At 36.5% G+C, this 20,967-nt stretch overlaps 1 protein-coding gene across 6 annotated transcripts; it reads right to left on the reverse strand.

The window, feature by feature from the left end:
* Positions 1–116: 116 nt before the first annotated feature.
* piwil1 (piwi-like RNA-mediated gene silencing 1) lies at positions 117–16,500 on the reverse strand. Of its 6 annotated transcripts, none has more exons than XM_073909201.1 (22): positions 16,339–16,500; positions 14,007–14,041; positions 13,832–13,934; positions 13,274–13,385; positions 13,062–13,190; positions 9,875–10,089; positions 9,129–9,250; positions 8,972–9,052; positions 8,698–8,895; positions 8,060–8,168; positions 7,499–7,625; positions 7,033–7,150; positions 6,831–6,945; positions 5,728–5,915; positions 5,578–5,650; positions 5,305–5,505; positions 5,117–5,220; positions 4,606–4,676; positions 3,706–3,859; positions 3,500–3,625; positions 2,889–3,036; positions 117–827 (listed from the first exon to the last, which is right to left on the reverse strand). In XM_073909201.1, exons 3-22 carry the CDS (start codon positions 13,898–13,900, stop codon positions 711–713), a joined length of 2,577 nt encoding a protein of 858 aa, XP_073765302.1. In that variant the 5' UTR covers positions 13,901–13,934; positions 14,007–14,041; positions 16,339–16,500; the 3' UTR covers positions 117–710. The 6 variants fall into 6 exon arrangements, with proteins under 6 accessions (XP_073765302.1, XP_073765300.1, XP_073765303.1 ...); XM_073909199.1 differs by lacking the exon at positions 16,339–16,500 and adding an exon at positions 16,083–16,117 and having other exon boundaries at positions 14,007–14,064; XM_073909202.1 differs by lacking the exon at positions 16,339–16,500 and adding an exon at positions 15,996–16,117 and having other exon boundaries at positions 14,007–14,064.
* Positions 16,501–20,967: the final 4,467 nt, after the last annotated feature.

The raw sequence follows: 20,967 nt of genomic DNA on the forward strand, positions 1-20,967 counted from the left end.
GCAAAACTTTGTTGCCAGGAATTAAATTTGTAGGATATTGCACTTGAAATTTTTATTTGTGGAGGGTTGACCAAAAAAGAAATTCTAAAAATCACTAGATTGTCAAATGATCCAAACAGTGTGAACTTCAGCTTTATTCTCAAATGAAATTGAAACATGTTTTCAACAAATTGAGGTTAGCTCGTCAAGTATTTTATTTACACATTTATTTACTTTGTAAAACTTTTACCATAACTATGTTGCTATGTTGTACTAGAATTCAAATCACAAAAGTAGGAGGGCTACAATCACAGCATTTAATAGTACGTGAAACATGCAAACTTTACATCATTGTTAGTAGTAAGTAGGAGCACTTACATTACAACGATTTATCTTTCAAATTGGAACCCAGAAAATAAATGTTTACTTTTTAATTCAATTAACAATCTCTAAATACAGAAATTTGAGATTTGAACATCTTATTACAAAAAAAAGGAGTCTTATAATCACAAGGCACCAGATTGAACTCAAGGCACACAATTGAAATCAATATCTGAAATAAAAGCATTTCCCCTTTCAAACAAAACTTTTTTGTTATACCTGCTCTTCTCAAAACTTTGTAGCTATGAAATGAAAGTTCTCCGAATAGCATACTCTTTTCCATTCAACTCGAAAAAGAAACTACGGTCACACTGTTCCTTCAGGACCCTGCATCTTGACTCTTTAACCAGTTACAGGTAATACAGGAAGTCATCCAGATTCATGTTAGGCTCCTTGTGAATGCTCTGGCCAACCAGGAAGGCCAATTTGTGGGCATACTGGCATGGAGCTGGCACTCGCACAATCCCCTAAGGAAACAGAGAAATAGTCATAAAGAATCCATATCACAGCACACTGTGTTAATTAGGGATGCCACAATACTCATAATATTGACTGGTTCTGTCTGACCTCCACAGCTCAATACAAATGCAAGTTTCACACCCAGTGGTTGAACTAGGTATTGCACTCCTGGATCAAAACAAATGCAAAGCGCAGGTTGCCAGATTGAGGACAAGCGCGAGAAAATTAAAAGTGTTCTAAATAAAAGCAACAGCACATAATAGAAGGAATATTTTTTTCATATTAAAAGGAGTTTTTGTTCTAACAAACTCCTCGAACATATATTTAAAACGCCGTCTATTTGGCACAAGTGAACAACGGAAAACTGACAATGATCAGCTCAGCTACAGTGCTTTATTCACTGTTAAATGTTAACAATGTGAGTTTGAATGCCATTTTACCTGACATTTATTGCTATATACTGAAAGCAGCAGCACCTCAGATCTTGAAAATAAACCGTCTGAAATTGAACTTTAGAACACATATCAGTGGTACAGCATCTACATTTAATAATGTTAAAGAGGGTTAATATGTATTAGATTATAAACCTTACCATTTCGTGGGTGAGTGCATATTCTGTACTTCTGAACGGCCATATTTAAATTTGTCATGTTTCTTCTGATGCAAACAGCCAAATTGCATATCATTGCATAACTAGTCACAAAGCATGTTGTTAATATTCAGGGTTACAATGTAACCTGCTCAGCTAATGTTTAGGTTCATAATACTTATATAATTTGCTAATTAATAACCTCATGTGGAACTGAATCTGCGTCTCATTTGAGTCTGCTACTCTCGACAGGAGGTCGCATTTTGGTTACGAATGCATGCTTTGAGAGCCTTCCTGACTGAATGAAATATGCAGTTTTACACCACGGCAACCCAGGTTGCTGGAATATAATTGGCTAAACTGGCATTGGGCGGGTTAAAAACCCCAAAACAAAGACAGCTTTCCGGCACAGAAAAACACATTTTTAAAGCAGATTATCTGACATCAGCATTGTTTTTCAGATAAACAAGAATGTTTACTTAGCATGTTTCTTATCTGGAAACATATTATGGTATTTGCATGCTTAAGAGTCAAAAAATGTGCATACAGCACCTTAAAATAAATGTAATAATATTTATCATTTAGCATGTCTCCCTTTCCTTTAATTCCTTCAAACTCTGAACTAACTGTGCATGTTAGGATACATGTTCATCAGCTGAAACATTTGAGTAAATGTCCCATAAGCACTAAAGTTAGAAATGTTTTTAATGTAAAAAATGTAAGAGACACAAGTTGCATGTCATTGCGTGGGATCAGACGCCCACACTGTCATTATTCCAGTATGAATGAAATTCATAAGCTTTTGTTATTTAAACATTGAGCCTCAAAGGGGGAGAACTCGCGCAGGAAATCTGAGAAGATCCTCATTCGAACAGGTGAATGAAAGTTATGAGGCACAAATTAAGTCAAGCTTAAGCTTTTTAATGGTAAAATCTTGACAACTTGACAAGTATTCAATCGGTTTTGCCTTAGATTAGAACATTCAAGAAAGTTTGTAACTTTCCCATTGTGATGCATCTGTTCAGTCAAACTAAAAACATCTTATTCCAGCTTTACGTGTTTTTAATATTAATTAAACAGATAATGAAATCATCCACTGTTCTTTGCTCTGAATAGCTAGTTTAATAGGTTAACCTATTTCATTTAAACAGTAATTATACACAGTATGCAGTGTTATATTTGGTATTCAGTTCATGCAACTAAAAAACTGTTTGACACATGAAACAATTGAAAATCAGTTGATTGTAGTGGCATCTTTGCCATGTTGTATTCATTTTAATTGTAGTTTAATTCTATAATTTTTATTTGACAGTGTCTTTTTTTGCTGAACATGTATTGAACTGTACCAAAACTGTGACCCTAAAACCAAAGTGGACTGGAGAAGTCTATACTATTACACAAGTGTTAAACTGTTCCAAGTGTTAAAAGCTATCAGTGGTGTATTACTTGTTTTAGTGATTTACAGTGGGTCTGTCTTTACCTGCCAGTTGTAGTACATGTGGCAAAGTTTGTAGGTGAGTCTCTGCATGTGATCTGGTTTAAGGCCGCTGTTGTCAAACACCACATTGTAGTGAGTAGGTGCGACACACCCAAAGCGCACAGCCTGGCTTACAATGAAGAAATCATACCTGGGTAAAATTAAAGATGAACAACTGGGTAAATATGGGCAGTTTGCATTATTTACTAATATAACTTTGCTGATATTAGATAAATCGGGAGTTTTAGTACAATTAGTACAAATAAAGCCATCATTACATTATTATAGATACATTCAGAACTGATTTACTTGATTGAACATGCACGATCAACTAAAAAAAATGCTTACGAATCTTTTTAAATTTATATGTACTATGGTTCATATACTAAACATAATATGAATTAAAGGTTGACTCTACTGTATCAACAAAATCCAGTTTATGCATAAAAAAAAGTAAGCGGTACCATGAACAATTAGTAGGAATTCAAAGTTCAGTATTAATGCTTGACCGGGACAACTGAATGTTTTGGATGGCCAAGTGAAAGAAAAATGTACTAATCGGGCAATGCTTGTTTGAGAATGAGCAGTGTTCCTTCAGGGTACTCTACACGCACCACTCTGGACGAGTGACTTCAGTGTCAATGACTGTCCCAGGAGGGGGATTGGCAATTTTGCCATCAATCCGAGCAAAGAATCGGGAGCTGATGCGCTTTTTCACCACCACTACTGAGAGCTTGGGCCTGTAAAGAAAAACATTAAAACAATGAAGAAAATGTATCATTCCTATAGTGTGAGTGTGTCTGCATGAAGGCTGGCTTACTCATAATCTTGCCCCATGGTCTTGATAGACTGCATGATCTGAGGAACTTCATAGTCCACAACGCTCTGCAGCATGCCATCTCCAACTCCATCTCGGTAAACAATGATGCGCGAGGGCAGAGAATTGTTGTATTTCAGATAGGCCTTCAGAGCACCTAAAAAGACAGTTGGATATCAAGTATGTTTTAGTTCATGTAAAAGATATTTTCTGGACTGAGGTGTGCACCTGTGAAACATGCTGGATTCCACCCAAAAAGGGTGGTCTGAGAACAGTTCATGCAAAACCACAGGTAATTTCTGATGTGAATGTAACCAGACTAAATTATTTAATTGAGCTACTGTTAATCACAAATGAATTGCCCAAACTGTGTATCTGTTTTTACTGGCTCACTTTACATAAACAATCAAAATTGACATTTTTTAAGAAAAATAAAAACACTGTTTCTAAAATTGCACAGATCATCCATACAAATAGTTACATATACACAACACTGAATTTATTCATAAATGTTACAAACCTGATGAGCACAAGAAGTTTCTGAAAATTGTGGTAGTAATATCGCTGTTCTTAAAGCAGATAAACATACTGTGTGTGCTCAAGTTTACCTAATTGCTTTCGGACAACAAAACTTGCAATTGAAAGGTTTTAAAAAGCACAAATTTGATAAAGGAAATATACCATAGTGAATACAGTACAGGAAAAACTAGCAATCAAACCAACCTCCATAACTCCCCATACTGGTGAAAGATCACTTGACATATAAACTAATTATTAGCTGGGCAAATCAGGATGATGCTGATGTGTGCACTGTAGCCCATCATCATCTGAATTATTGGACATTGTGATAATCCCTAGATGACATAAAACAGCAAAATATGATAATGTAGTATTATTTCACACCCTGCAATGACCCCTTCAGTGCATCGATGATCTCCTGTCCACGGTTTTGCAAGACACACTTGGAGAACCACCTACAAAACAAAATTAACATTATACAACAGATGTGTTCAACCACACAGTCTAAGTCTGTTAAAGTTACCTATATTTTATACAACTAATGCTGACTGAAATAAATATTAAATATTTTTCAATTAATTGTTTTCTATAATATTGTAAATTTAATATAAATTCTGCAAATAAAAGACTTAAGAAAAGTTTTATTCTACTTCAACTATTTCAATTTTTGTTTTCCAGGCGAGTTATAGACAAAGGAGTTGCATAAAATGTTCCACTAAATGAAGCAATAACTTCCTGGCAAAAACCTTCTGTAAATTCAATTAGATGCATTCACCAAAGAGGCTCTAAGTTAAGCTCTAGGACCTGCTCTAACCAGTCCAAGATATTCATACCAGTCTAATATTCAACTAATAATCTAGCATTAATTTAACAATACCATGTTTAAATGACTTACCTTGACATGCCCTGATTTAGACTGGCCACCATTGCGCCGATGGACCTTTTTCCAGCAGCGGTATCATGGTAGCAGTCTATACCTACAATCATGAGCTGCCGGAGCTGAAAGACAAAGGTTGATTATTGAGGAAAGAACTGAGGATGTTGTTGAAGGATGCATTATAGTGTATTGTCTTAAACCCTTACTGGAATTTCTACACTCCACAGCTCTCCTCCCATTTTGCAGTTCATCTGCAAAGCAATCTTGGTGGCCACAGTCATAAGTGCTTGAGGTTTGCTGATGGTGCGAGACACCACACACTGACTAGGAGTAGGGCAGTCCACACACAGGTACTTCTTTACACAGTCGTACTTGTCTTTTCGATTGGTAGGCAAGATCACCACCACCTACAGAGGCACAAAAGCAATAATAAAAAAAAAGTTGCTGGACAATCAATATTACATGAATACTCGACTTACCATCTGAGTTTCACGTGCTACGTTTTGTTGCAAAGCTCTAAGGAGAGATTCCTGACGATCTTCATACTCAATCCTGCTTGGTCAGGAAATGCTTATTAACATGAGAACAGACTGAAAAGTAGTTCACATTTAAAGTCGACCACAACTCACATGACAGCCCTCTGCATGCGGATCCCCATGGGTCCAGACACTTTGTTGAGAGTCTGAAGCAGAGATTGGGCAACATCTGCATTTCTGCGCGTGTAGAACATGAGCCAGTTGTCCAGAGACATGCAGCTAATCAGAGGGAGACCTCTCATCTCTTTAGACCAGTCTGCTGTCCATGGGTTATACTCAAACTATGAGATGAAAGACAAGAGTAATTGAGGTTTCAGGATAAGTGTTATGAATGCATGCTGGAGGTCAAGTTGTCTCTCCTCATTTATACAACTAAAATACTGTACTTTTTTGATAAAAATGCAGTGTTAATCTGACTCAGGGACACTGCGTTTCCATGGAGCAATTTAAAAAAGACATTTTTCTAATTATTTTTCGGCTTTTCGCCTTTATTTGGTTAGGAAAGTAGAGAAAATTGACAGGAAAGCATGAGGAGCAAAGAGAGGGGAAGGATCAGCATAGGACTGCGAGGGGGAAACCGAATTCGCCGTGAGCACCAGAGTGCATGTGTCAGATGCACTAACCACTGGCGCTGAATTCCATGGAGAAAATTTAATATTAGTTTCTGACCCTGGACCACAAAACTAGTCACAAGTGTACCTTTTTATAAATCATATATATTGTGTAAAATTACTTTTGAGTATAGTTTGTTTGGATAAGAATGAAATCTGATGATTTAAAAATATCTAAATATTGAGAAAATCACCTTTATTGATCTTTGCGATGCATATTACTAATCCAAAATTACATTATAAAATTTTTATAGCTAGAACTTTATATCAAAAAACTTTGTGATCAACAAAGGTAAAACTTGGAACAAGCAAAATGTGAGTAAATGGTGGATGGATTTACCTATGGATTTGGAGCTATGACTATAATAAAACCTTTTGGCATTAAAAAAATTTGAGTCAGCAACAATTTTGACTAAGTATTTTAGGCTATTGCTAAAAAATATACCCACGCAAAAAAAGACTATATATTTTTGATTCAGGGTTGTTTTGTTTGCAGATACATTTGTAAACATTTGTAAATGGAGTACAAAAACAGATCAGACAGATATATGATTTGTGAAAGCATGTGTGTAAATCGTCTCTTACTGCTCTGCCTCCCTGTATGATCCTCTCAGAGGGCAAAACTCTCCCATTAAGACTAAGAAGCTTGTTCTCAAAGCTCAGACCCCAAGTAGTCAGTTCATTCTGCACGTCTCCATTTCTATAATTAAGAACAATATATGTTAGGTCTAATATACAAATATTACATTTATGATACAAAATGCCAATAGAGCTGTTGAATACACACCTGTTGATGTTGGAGATTAAGCGGTTAATTCTGCCCTCTCTCTGTTCAGGACTTAGCCGTGTATGTGAAGCAAGATCCTTCATGATGTTAAAATCAGCACGCATTTTATCGGTTAGACCTATAAGAGAAACAAATGCATGTGGTATCACCGAGTAGTTTGGTTTTAAGAATGAACTAATTTAACTCCATATTTTAATTCCTTATTTTCCTACAGCTAGAAGAAATTAAAATATGCAACCATTCATTACGCTTTAGCTTACAGAAAGCCACCAACAATTAACTAAATATCATGAGCCAAACCATTAATCATGTACTTTATTTCTTCTGTTTAATTTTAAATGACATAAAATTTACCATTATAAATACATTAACATATGTCAAAATTACATAGCATGACTACTGAAAACTTAAAAAGCACTCTAAGCAATTTCAATGAGTCTTTGAACTAGAAGAAAGTGATAATTACCAGTGAGGTAGCAGAACTCGGGGACAAGCATAGCTGGTCCCGGTGGAGGGCGTCCTGAGGGGCCAAGTCTCTTCACATGGCTAACGAGAAGAACCTGGTTGCCATCTGTTATGTCAAGACCATATTGCTGTAGAACAGAAAAATTAATGGTTAGAATTATGAAACTTAGTAAAAACGTCTTAGGCTTCATGTTGGCTCAGCTGTTAGAACTGTCGCCTTAAAGCAAGGTTGTTGATTCGAGACTTGGCTGGGTCAGTTGGCATTTCTGTGTGGAATTTACGTGGGTTTCCTCCGGGTGCTCTGGTTTTCCCCACAGTCCAAAGAAAAGCGCTATAGGTAAATTAAATAAGCTAATTTGGCCATAATGTATGCATGTATGTGACTGAGTGTGTATGAATGTTTTCCAGTACTGGGTTGCAGCATGGAAGGGCATCCGCAGCGTAAAACAAATGCTGGATATGTTGGCAGTTCATTTTACTTTGGTGACCCCTGATGAATAAAGGGTCTAAGCAGAAGGAAAATAAAAGCATATAAAAACTTTCCCTTATGACATCAAGTTACCGATTTGAAGTAGTTCTTGAATGAAATTTCTGTATCTCCTTTCTTGAATGTGTTGTTGGGAGTATGATCCCAGGCAATGTCATCAATCCTGTATGTCTTGTTGTTGTACCTGTAAGTAATTTTAGAAACATTTAAGTACATTTAAACTGTTTACACTTTATTTAGCTCTATTTGAGGTATCCAAGATGAATATTTATACTTTATTCAGGAAGGGCACAATAAACATATTACAAGTGACCAAGACACTTCACTGTTAAAAACTATTTCTTATTAATTAAAAAATCCTGGCAAATACAAATAATTTTATGTAACAGGTGTATTTATACAGCACATATATCATGTATGGCCATATACCCAAAACGCTTCACAATCGTGGGGGGGGGTCTCTCCACAACGCCACCAATAACCACAAAAGTCTTAAGGAGCACAACAGTATAACATCGATGCATTCAAAATTAATCAGATTTTTTTTTTTTTTACAAAACATTTAAAAATTTAATTAATGTTTTATAAAAACCTCTGTTCAACTGTTGTTTTGATGACATGAATACAAACTTTAGGTACAACAGACACTTTTAAAATAAAAGATTTAGCATCTATTTTTTAAGCCCATGTATATGTAAACATGCTAATTTTACTTGGTCAGAATGATCAGGCCCACAAGCTCCTTCGTGCAGGCTTCAGGGAAGCGCTGGTCTCCACACTGCTGTCTCAGACTGTACATAAAGTCAAGAACCGTCTCACTGCGCAGAACCTTGTGGCTCACATCAGAGCACAGCATGATGCTGGACTCGTACTGTAGGATGGTGGTCATGAAGCCAGGCCAAATTGTCAGCCTGCAAGCAGAGTGTGATGTTAAATAAGTTTTCACAAATAGGTTAAGGTGAAGAGACAACACAGAGGATTCAAAACCTGTGCTGTGGGATGTTGAATGGGTCATCAGGATTGTAGTAATGACGTCCGATCTGCTGCATGTTTAGTATTCTTAGGATTCTACAGTACACAGTAAACAGGACTGAGTTAATTAGCTCATAAATAACATTATTCTATACGAAGCGCCTTAAATTACCTCCTGAAGAGGATGTTGTAAAACTGCAGGCATACAGGAGAGGACGGCGGCAGCTCATTGGTCAGTGTCACAGTGATCTCAACCTTCTCTCCATTTCTGGTCTCACTGCACAGGACTGTCTCCTACAGAAACAATGTTACAAGCCACCAAATCAAATCTTAAAACCCCACTTGTGGGGCGATCACACTTGACACACCTTGCACGATTAAAATTGCGATATTCATGTGTAATTACAAACATGAACTTGTTCGCTTTACGCACATTCTTAATACTCTCTAATTAAAGAGGCCTCAAGCTTTAAATACAAAAAAAAATAAATAAATTTAAAATAAAAATACATTTAAACGAAAGGCCAATGGTCAAATCTGATTCAATGAATTATGCTAAGCTAAACGTGACCAAGCCAAAACAATCATCCAACTAAATGGTTTCAAAAAGTCAACTGTTTAACTCTGGAAAACTTTTAAGAGCCTTTCAAAAAAAGTGGAGTATTCCTTTAACATGGCATGAATTTATGCCAAAGTTCCAATTTTTAAAGTGCTTCAATTGCCCCGAATGCAGTTTGCAATGTGTCATTCCCTCAAGTTGGTCATTCATGCCACCCCATTCTAACAAACCATGCTGCAGGATATCTAAGTCTTTGCATAGACTTAACATGTAAATTATTTGCCCTTTACACTTCATCTGTATCTGGTGTGAAAGCACTGTAAGAGGTTAAATAAAATGTTAAGACTCTACAAACATACAGCGTTGCGCAGTTTGTTGGGGAGAAAGAGAATGGCTCCATCAAAGGTGTGTGCTTTCCCCAGAGTCTCCTCGTGCTGGAAAAGCAAAGCCGAACGCAGTCGTCTGGACTCCATTGGTGGCTTGTAGTCCACATGATACTGATACAAAGCCCACATAGGACGTGAAAGCAGACGCATAAAATTGGCCCTCAGCTCAATGGCAGTCCCAGAAACACCTGTAGTCAAAGAAAGTGTCAAATATAGCATTACACTATATTTCAACAACTGAGGTAGACAACCTGAACAGGTATGTGAAAAAGTTCTGGGGTCTGTTAGAGGTTTCGTTATTTTTGTATTAAGTTTTTTAACAGAAGTTCGGCATTTTTTACCACGGTATAGAAACAAAGGGTTTAAAAAAGGATAACTTTTTCTGTTATATAGTAAGGTTTTTTTCATGTGTGTGTGTTTTTTTATGTTTTGTAAATAAATCTGTTTTTGAAACTAATAAAGATAGAGAAAAAGTCAATTATTTATTATTTAGGGGTGTGAACCTACACTAGTCTCACAGTTCGGTTCGGTTACGATTATCATGCCATCGATTCGGTTCAATTCGATATCTCGGTGCATCACGGTGCATTGACGGTGTATGTACACATTTTTAATTTTACTTCAAATGCATTTAAAAATATTTCATGAATGTATTCATTTTGTCAATAAACACAAACAGTCAAATATATGAACTAATCCTTTAATTTAACCAGCTATAAAACAAGGTTCTTGAATATTATTAAACATCTAATAAAACTGTCTTCTGTGCACAAACCTGGCCACAAAAGTCAACATGAGCATTTAGGAAAGAAATACACAAAATAAAATAAACAGTAAAGTGCAAAAGAGCATGCTTTACAACTATTTAAGCATGAAATAAATCAAAGTACAAATAGGAAATCACAGCACTGGGTACCGGAAACTTCCTGAAACATCACTGTGGAGAAAACTCGCTCTGCTGACACACTTGTGCCTGGGATACACAAGTACCTCTTTGACAGCTGAGAGGAGAGGGAACATGATCTCATGGACATGCCACCAGTACAAAGGGTCCTCAGTAAGAGACAGAGATGGAGCTTTACAGTATGCATCAATTTCCTCCTTAGCAATAGCACAGGGTGTCTTCCGTTCAACAATGCTTTCATCAGGGTCAGCAAATGATTGTCCCAGTAAACTCACAAGCAGTGAGGAGGCCTTTCGTTTAGGGGTAGGAGAGGTGGTGTCCTCCATTGAAGTTTCTGCTATTTCAGGTCTTTCATCCTCTTGTCCTTCCAGGTGTGCCCTCAGTCTTTTTGAAAAAAGTGTTTAAACAAATTAATTGAAAATACAATTAAAATAATAGACTGGCAGTGCACTCAATACAACAGCCCAGATTAAAATTAATTGGTATAAGTGTTTTTTCTGTTTTAATTAAAAATAACAATATTATATTATGGCATTAATATTAACATAATAATAATTTGATAATAATTTGTTATTATTATTTAATAACATTACCCATTTTTTATATTGTACAAGAAACATGATAGATTTATTACCTCCAAGGATGCAGCCTCCTCTGTCCGTGCTTTGTACACTTCCAATCTCTCCTCCTCTTTGAGAAAAGGCAGTCCCTTAAATCTGGGGTCCAATGCAGAGGCTGTGTGAAGAATCCTCTTCTCTGATTCGCTATTGTACCTTTTCAAGAGATCTGCCTTAATGGCATTTTTGATCTCATGGATCATGTGCGAGTCCCTAGGACTGTACGACATATTCTGGATGAGTTGTGCATTTAGAGGAGCAATGAGAGACACTGTCGGATTGTGCTCTTCTGACATCAGTGTTGTCACATCCTTCATTGGTTTTAGTGCCTTCACAGCATCCTCTGCGTTTATCACATCTGTTTCTGTGAGAGTGCACAGATCTGCTTCTCCTTTTCTAACTTCAGGTGACAACAAGGTTGCACAAATCGCAGGTTGCTGTTTCAAGAAGCGCTCGACCATATCGTATGCGCTGTTCCATCTTGTTGCAACGTCAGTTATTAGCTTATGATTTTTCAAGCCAAGACATTGCTGTTTCACTTTTAAACAGTGATTTGCTGTAGCGCTGCAATGGAAGAATGATGATATTCGTCGGATTCTCGCCAAAAGCCTGGAAAGCGCAGCTACTTTAAGCGCGCGCTGGGATGCCAGATTCACTGTATGTGCGAAGCATTTTACGTGAGGAAATGTTCCGCATTGTGCTGCAGCAATCATATTCGCCGCATTGTCTGTCACAAGCACTACATCTTTATCTAAGAGCTGCCATTCCTCCACGACATGAGACATTAGCTCTGCCAAATGAGCACCTGTGTGAGATTCGTATATGGCTCTTGTTTGCAGAACATGTGACAGAATTTCCCAGTCCTCGCTAATGTAATGCGCCGTTAATGTCGCGACTGAAGTCCAAGAATCACAAGTTATTGCAACTCTGAGCTTGGGTCAGTGAGGGCATTACCTGTGCATTGGTTTCATTGTAGAGGTTTGGAATAATTTTTTCTGAGAAGTGGCTGCGTGAGGGAAGCTTATATCTGGGCTCCAGTGTACTTAACATGTGGCGAAACCCAGGGTTTTCACCCTCGTCTGCACCGCGATGCATTGAAAAAACGATTAATTTTGACACCCCTAATTTATTTTAATAAAATATATTTTGTTCAATGGGGGAAAAAGCTTTTTTTTACCCAAACATTTTAAAAGAACAGATTTTAGAGCAGTCATCACAATACCATGATATTTTAATCCAAGGTAATCCTACTGTCAGAAGCGTATACCAGGCCATGATTAACCATGTGTAAACTAAACATTAACAAACGTATTTTTTGCCACCCAACAACATAATTTAATACTAAATGATTTAAAATTTAACTATTCAAAAGAGAAACAGCAATAAATTTTTTTTTTTTCTTACAATAACACTCTTAAAATATGCATCAAGTCTGAAGCTACTTTTGAACACAATTAATAAAACTGTGTAAAAAAAACAAACTCATTTGAGTATGAAAAAACTGTTTGGTAAAAGGTTTGTGATGTATTTTTAATTTAAATAATCTCAGTATATTTACTAAATAACAAAACTGAACTAAAATAAAAAAAAAGACCAGAGCCAATAATTCAGGGTTTGTTAATCTCTGGTTTGTTGTTACCTGTTTTGGATTCTTTCACGTGTTCCATAAGTTGACGAGTATGGACACCAGAATCGTGGAAATCCCGTCTGCGTCCACCTCTCTCCCCGATCTTCACCTGCTGAAAGCCAGCAGAAATCTGGAGCATCGCTAGAGAAAAAATAAGCAATAGAGGGATAAATAAAAAGGGGAATACCCTCATAGTACACAGCTCACTTTTTTAATACACTTACCTTCTTCAGACATGGCTCCAGGTGCAGGTTTCTGTCTCCCTCTGCCCACCAGTTGTCCTTCAGACGGAGTGGACACAACAGGCTTTGCAGCCTCTTGAGATACAGGTGGTTGCTGCGAAGAAATAAGAAAATGAATACATTTATTTTGTGTAAACATTTATTATTTATTCATTCTCTTTACAAGCTTAGTCCCTTTATTAATCTGGGGTCACCACAGTGGAATGAACCACCAATTTATCTAACAGACGTTTTACACAGCAGATGCCCTTCCAGCTGAAATCCATCACTGGAAAACATCCATACGCACCGTACAATTTAGCAAATCCAATTCACCTGTACCGCATGTCTATGGACTTGTGGGGGAAACCAGAGCAACCGGAGGAAACCCACGCAAACACAGGGAGAACATGCAAACTCCACACAGAAATGCCAACTGACCAAGCAGAGGCTTGAACCAGCGACCTTCTTGCTGTGAGGCAATCATTCTACCAAATGCGCTACAGTGAAGCCTAAACATTTACAATATTAAATCGAATTAATAATTATAAATATACTCACTGCGCCAGGAGCAGCAGGCTCCTGACCACGACCTCTGCCCCTCGATCTTGCTCTTGCTCGTCCTGTCATACCGGTGCTTTACAAATGCTGATGTATTTCAGCCCTGTAACACAAGTTAGACAATTATAAGAAAAGTTCTCTCAAAAATAAGAATTTATTCACACTATTTACTCACCCTCACGTAGTTCTAAACCTCTGAGTTTCTTTCTTCTGTTGAACATAAAAGAAAGTATCTTAAAGAAAGATGAAAACTTGTAACCATCAACTACCATAGTTGGAAAAACAAAGATGAAACTCAAACAGACTTGGGACTGGTAAAGGGTGTTTAACTAATGACATAATTTTCAGTTTTGGGTGAACAATCTCTGCAAGGTGTATTGACATTCCGAGTAAAAGATAGTCACGTTCACTTACTGACCATTAACCGGCACTGTGATTTACTTACATTGTTCTATAGCCTTGTGATAGAAGTTTGAAACATTCAGATTTAACTATAAAATTATTATTCAATTACTGAGCAACTTCTATACAATTTATTAGTTAGAATTCCCCCCAAATGTGTATATATCATTTTACAGTAATGTTGATTTTAGCATGTTGTTTTAGTTTTACACTAAATTCAATTGCAATAGCTAAATTATGCATAATTATAAAAATATTTTTTCACCTTTTCACAATTTTAGTTTTGATGGATTAAGTTAACTTAACCTGATTACCCTGATTTCTGCCAAATGTCATTAGGCTTTAACTTATTTATAAGGAATATCATAGAAACTCAATAATTAGGGCACTTATCACATTAAGGCAAAGTTTATCCAAGTATGAAAATTCTGTCATCACTTGACATCCTTTGGTTGTAAAACTGTTCGAGATTAATTTTTGTTTTTTCATAACACAAAGGCAACATAAGTGTTTTGAAGAATGCTGAAATGCGGTAACTTAGATTTTATTTTTCCTATAACGGATATCAATGTCTACCGTTTCACAACATTCTTCAAATTATCTTATCTTGTGTTAAACATCACATAGAAACTTAAACCAGTTTGGAATCAGATGCGGGAGAGTAATTTTTATTTTCGATGAACCATTACTGCAAGTGATAAAGTTATACATTTGGTTATAATGATATACCGTGATTTAAATATAACCGGACACCCAAACTCAAACTTTGCACTTTTTGTAATTGATATAACAATACATGATCAGTATGCCTAATCTTAAAAATCTTATAACATAAAAAACTAAGTTACCCTAACATTTTCTAGAACCTAAGTTCAGTTCTGAAATGTTGATCCAGAGCCTTATTTGTGAAGAAATCTACTCGATATTTAAATTCTTCTTTATTTCTTCTTTAGGAGATTTACCGACAGAACAGCTTTAGTCACCAATACGGATCTTTAAAATGTAACGTTATCAGAAAAACTTTCGCTGGGACGGACGAAATGGTAACGTTAAGGGGTTAAAAAAAACGTTTTTTTTCTTGCTACAAACTTTTGTTTAACGTTACTAACTTTCACTGGCTTACTTTTGCAAAGTAATAATGAATTATATAAAATTGCGTTGTATAAAATCTGAATTGAGCAGATTGTGCTGTCTGAATTGTGGAAAAAATATTGTGCAAAATTGAAATGTAAAGTTGTATATTATTAGTCTTTATTACGTTTTTAATCTTGCATGCAAAAGCATAATGTTACCTTCAACGTTAAACCTTAATATTAACACGAATAATTTTAGGCCAATAGTACCTAAATTATTACCCATGTTCATTGTCGACTTATCAAACGGGTCTAACACGGTCACTAAATAACATTTTGATAACACTGTTAAACAGTTCTACATTATTAAACCAAAAAGTTGCTTCACAGTTGTAACGTTAGGCCTAACTTTAGTAGCGTTAAGCGAGTTATGGTTTGCACGTGGCTGGTGCGTGCATGCTAAACGTTAACTTAACCTCATTTAACAAAGTAAAGTTCTTAAACACGACTTGAATGGTTTAAACACACAGATAAGTCTGACCTCTACTTTAGGAAACTCTTTAAAACATACAATAGCTAAAAAATTTGATTCATGACTTAATTGCTCAACAACCAAGCCATAAAACAAACTTAAATTGAAATTGATGGGATGATACAGGCTTTTGTCTACCATCTGTAACATAAAATACCAATAACAACTGTTAAATGTTATCAGATGTCGAGTTATATATATTAATTCGAACAAAATTTGGTGAAAATGATGACTGACTCCTTACCCTCTCTTCAAGTAAGCGCCAAATGACGTTCAATTAACTCAGACTAGCCGTTAACCTGACTTCATCTGCTGTATCCCTCCGCGCCGTAATAACTCAATAATCGTTACTTACACCTTTTCAGTATTATTTCCGAGTTATTCAAGCTTTACTGCCTTTTATAGTTATAATTGCTAAATTTCTATCAAAAACCTTGTTGAAAATTAAAAATAATTAATTCTTAAAATATACTATTTGATTCGGAAGAATACACAATTACCCGTTACAGGGGGTCACCTGGCCCGGCGGGAGGTGCTTTTAATGATTACTCATATTAATACTATGACAGATGTTCAACACCAGATGGCGCTAAAATACAATAAAAGCCATTGTTATAGGCGGCGCTGTAAACACAGTTGCTATTTTAAACAGCTTACCTTACAAGAAGTTTATTAATGTAACGCCTTTTTATTGCTCCAGGTCGCATAGCATAACGCACATCCATATTAACAAAACAAACACACTATATTTGATTAAATTAACCGAGTAAGCGTTATGTTTTACTTATGAGTTTCCCTTAGGCCTTCTTGTTTCGGTAGCTTGGTAAACTTCCGAGACATTCAATCAGCGCCCTATTATCAATGACCATACACACTGTACAACTGCTGTAACTTTCAGTTGCCTCAACATATTTCAACAAAAATATGTCCCTTTTGAGAAAGAATATTAAAGACTTGAAAATAATAATTTAATATAACTTAATTACTGTGAATCAAAGGAGGCTTAACAGATGTCACACTGCATTAGACCCATGTCACATGTTCTTTCGGTTTTACACTCTGTTCCCCACCAAGCTTGTAAAAGTTATATCTGGTACGCAAAGATATAAGCTGCTTTCATGCTCCTGCTGTGCAAAAATGTCTGTGTTCATCATCCATCATTTGTTTTGATTTAAGCTAGATCAGAACAAGATCTGGGCTGTACAAAAATAGGTTTGACACAAATACTGAACTGTTATTTCTTTCTCATTTCTGACTTCAAGTCAGGAGAGATCAGCTATTTATCAAGCCATGCAACTTGTTTTCACTTGCTTGATGCCTCGTGAGATTTGACGATTAATAAATGCAGGCGACATAACTGCACATTTGGCTCTCATTAATGTTTTGGATGCAAAAATATGCTTCATCGCAATGTTTAAAGCTGCTTCTTATCTTCTCTAAGCTTTGATTTTTTTTGTCTTTTTTCTTTTCACTGTAAGCATCTGACCTGCATTTGTTTTAGTTTGTATTTTTTCCTCAGAAAGTTTGATTTTATGGTTTAAAAGAAGATATTCAAAGAAGATATTTCATTCATTCATTCATTCATTCATTCATTCATTCATTCATTCATTCATTCATAAACTCATTCATTCATTTTCCTTCGGCTTAGTCCCTTTATTTATTAGGGGTCACCACAGCAGAATGTACCACCAACTTATCCAGCAAATGTTTTATGCAGCCGATGCCCTTCCAGCCACAACCCAGTACTACTGGGAAACACCCATACACTCTCGCATTCACACATACTCTATGGCCAATAGTTTATTCGGTTCACCTATAGCACATGTCTTGGACTGTGGGGGAAACCAAAGCACCTGGAGGAAACCCACGCAAACACTGGGAAAACATGCAAACTTTGCACAAAAATGCCAAGTGACCCAGCCAGGGCTCGAACTAGCAACCTTCTTGCTGTTAGGCGACAGTGCAAACCACTGAGCCACCCCCAAAACAAGATATTTCAAAGACAATATTTCCAGAACTTTAAGTGCGTCCCAAAAATATAAACATCAAACAAGAAAGGTACAATATGCAAATAATATGCAATGTGCAAAAACAAGTATGCTAATTCCTTGGCAGTTCAATGAAGCTCTTTCACCTGATAAATACATTTTCATGTTTTGGTGCTTTACTGAATCTCAACCGTTGCTTTCTGTTTCATAATGGTGTCCATCTGTAGCCCTCTATTTTCCAGATTGGGCTGTTCTATTTTTTTGCCTCTCTCAGACTTTGATGAAAGATTAATGCTTCAAATGTTAAGGATTCTGCAGCATAGCTTCTCTCTCTTTCTCTATCTCTCTCTCTCTCTCTCTGCCCCCCCCCCCCTCTCTCTCTCTCTCTCTCTCTCTCAGTTTCAGTCTCGCACCCTCATCCGTTTGACTGGGAACTTGGCACCTTGAAGGGCATTTTTGGAGACAGATCTATGGCTGGCTTTCATGTTGAGATCTAAGAATGATTAGTGATTCAGTCCAGTGGGATTCAGTCAGACAAAAAATCTCCCATCAAAGTTAACTACAACAACAAGATAGATTAAGTAAGTACACAAACAACTCACACTCTGGAACAAATTGATATTTCTTTTAATGATTTATTTATTTCTCTAATTCTTTGTTTGTTGACATGGCACAAAACAATTAGGCAAGGGGAGAGAGGGGCACAGAAATTTCTTGACTTTTTATGAATACATTTGATCAGAGAATAATTACTTTTTTAAAAGTCTACTTTTAAAAAATGTGGTTATCGTGTTTCACAATGACACATAATGACAGAGTTTTATTTTTATTTTTCATTATTTATCCCAAAATTATGAAAATGAAGTAGGTGGACCACAAAGTATCATCCGAGCCACATTAGACAATAGACAGTATATAATGTTATCCAATCTAACAGCACTAATGCAGAACACAAATTAAACTATTTTGTCAATAAAATAAAAGTTTATTTTGTTTTCAAATCAAATTACTAATTAAAAAGAATTTAGAATTAAATGGAAACATTTTACAGTGACAATAAATACACACCAACCAGGTGTTCGTTCTTTGTACATTCATAACTTAACTAGCTGAATTTGATTATTGATGTTTTAAAATGATTCTGGCATATTTTGCTCTTTAAAACTCATCCAGGAGTTGTTGTCATAGCAACAGGTCTGTAAGCTCAAATCTGCTTTGGAGCAGGTTTATTTGAAATTAACAGGTGTCTTTTTAAGTGAAGGCAACACTAAAAGTCTGTACCAACTGTATTTACTTGCAAGATTATTTTATTGAGGCTGCAGTGTGTCTGTATTGGAAGGCACAATTGCTTGACAGCAAGAAGGTCCTGGTTCAGGTTTCCTTGGGGTGCTCCTGTTTCTCCCACAGTCCAAAGACTTGTGATATACACTCTCAGAAATAAGGGTATGTAAACTGTCACTGGGTGGTACCTTTTCAAAAGGTACAAATTCATACCTAAAAGGTCCATATTAATACCTCAAGGGTACATATTAGCCAGCACTGATGGTTTTACTGCGGTTGTACTGGCAGGAAGGTCATCTGCTATGTTAAAAATTCCCAGAGTAATTGGCGGTTCATTCCACTGTGGTGACTCCTGATAAAGCAGGGAATAAGCCGAAGGAAAGTGACTGAGTGAGTATTTTATTGAAATGGGCGAAATAACAATAATGTATAAAAAAAATTGTAAAATAAGATTAAATAAGATTAAAATAAGATTAAATAGAGCAGAATTTTCTCATTTTAGACACTTAAATCTTCAGCCAGAAAAGTAATTGTGGCTAATTTATTCTCTATATTGTGTTGATGTGCAACTAAAGGTAGTTAGCATTTGTTAACAGCGTCTGTAAGTGCTATTAGTGCTATCATTAGTTTGTGGCCCCCTTATGGTAAAATCTAGTTAAAAAAACGATGCAATTACTGAACAACAGTAATTGCTAACCTTTTTTTTACCTAACTGTGAGTGTGAGGGGTATGTTCAGGGTTGTGGTGAGGGTGTAGATGTTACCACAATATAGTTGACAAGTATTTTAAATAAAACTTTTTTGTAAATTTTTTGCCTCAGCTGTATCCCTTCTAGCAACAACAACAATTTCATTCAATCATTCATTTTCTTGTCAGCTTAGTCCCTTTATTAATCCGGGGTCGCCACAGCGGAATGAACCGCCAACTTCTCCAGCACATTTTTAAGCAGAGGATGCCCTTCCAGCCGCAACTCATCTCTGGGAAACATCCACAGACACATTCACACACACACTCATACACTACGAACAATTTAGCCTACCCAATTCACCTGTACCGCATGTCTTTGGACTGTGGGGGAAACCGGAGCAACCAGAGAAAACCTACGCGATCGCAGGGAGAACATGCAAACTCCAGACAGAAATGCCAACTGAGCCGAGGCTCGAACCAGCAACCCAGCGACCTTCTTGCTGTGAGACGACAGCACTACCTACTGCGCCACTGGTTCACACAATAACAACAATTTACTTAAATCATTTTCAAAAGTCTTTCAAACCAAAAGCAATGTTCCTAGTTCACATGGATCAACGAACATAAAAATTAAAAACATTGTGTTTTGGGTGTCAGGCCGAGCACATAGAATAAAAAATCCAATTTGAAACTAAGCAACAATAAAACAAAACATATTTTATGGTCATTCACAAACGTTTGAAAACAGTTTTCAAAGTTTTAACAGCTGTAACTTTTATTGTTTCTCATTCATTTTCGTTTGGCTTAAGGCTAGTTCACACTACAGGATTTTAAACATCAGCAGATCGCTGTGCGGTTCACACTACATGACTTGACTTTGTGTCTTTTAATCTCTGTGGTGTTCACACTACGCAACACTCCGTGAATGATCCACAAGAGGGGGGTCACACACTACATGATCTGACAACAACTTATTCACCATCAGCTTATTCAAGCTACCAAACCACAGCCAATGAAATTTTGAGGGAGGAGTCGTCAGAAAAAGCTGAACACTATTGGCTGCTTGTGTGCTGATTAATGGAATATTTAGCATGCTAAATGTTGGATTTCCGTCTGCGAGGTGTCGGCGACGCGTCAGCGAGCCTCGTTGATGCGTTGTTCAGTAGTTCACAC

Source organism: Danio rerio, chromosome 8, assembly GCF_049306965.1.
Source record: "Danio rerio strain Tuebingen ecotype United States chromosome 8, GRCz12tu, whole genome shotgun sequence".
NCBI lineage: Eukaryota > Metazoa > Chordata > Actinopteri > Cypriniformes > Danionidae > Danio > Danio rerio.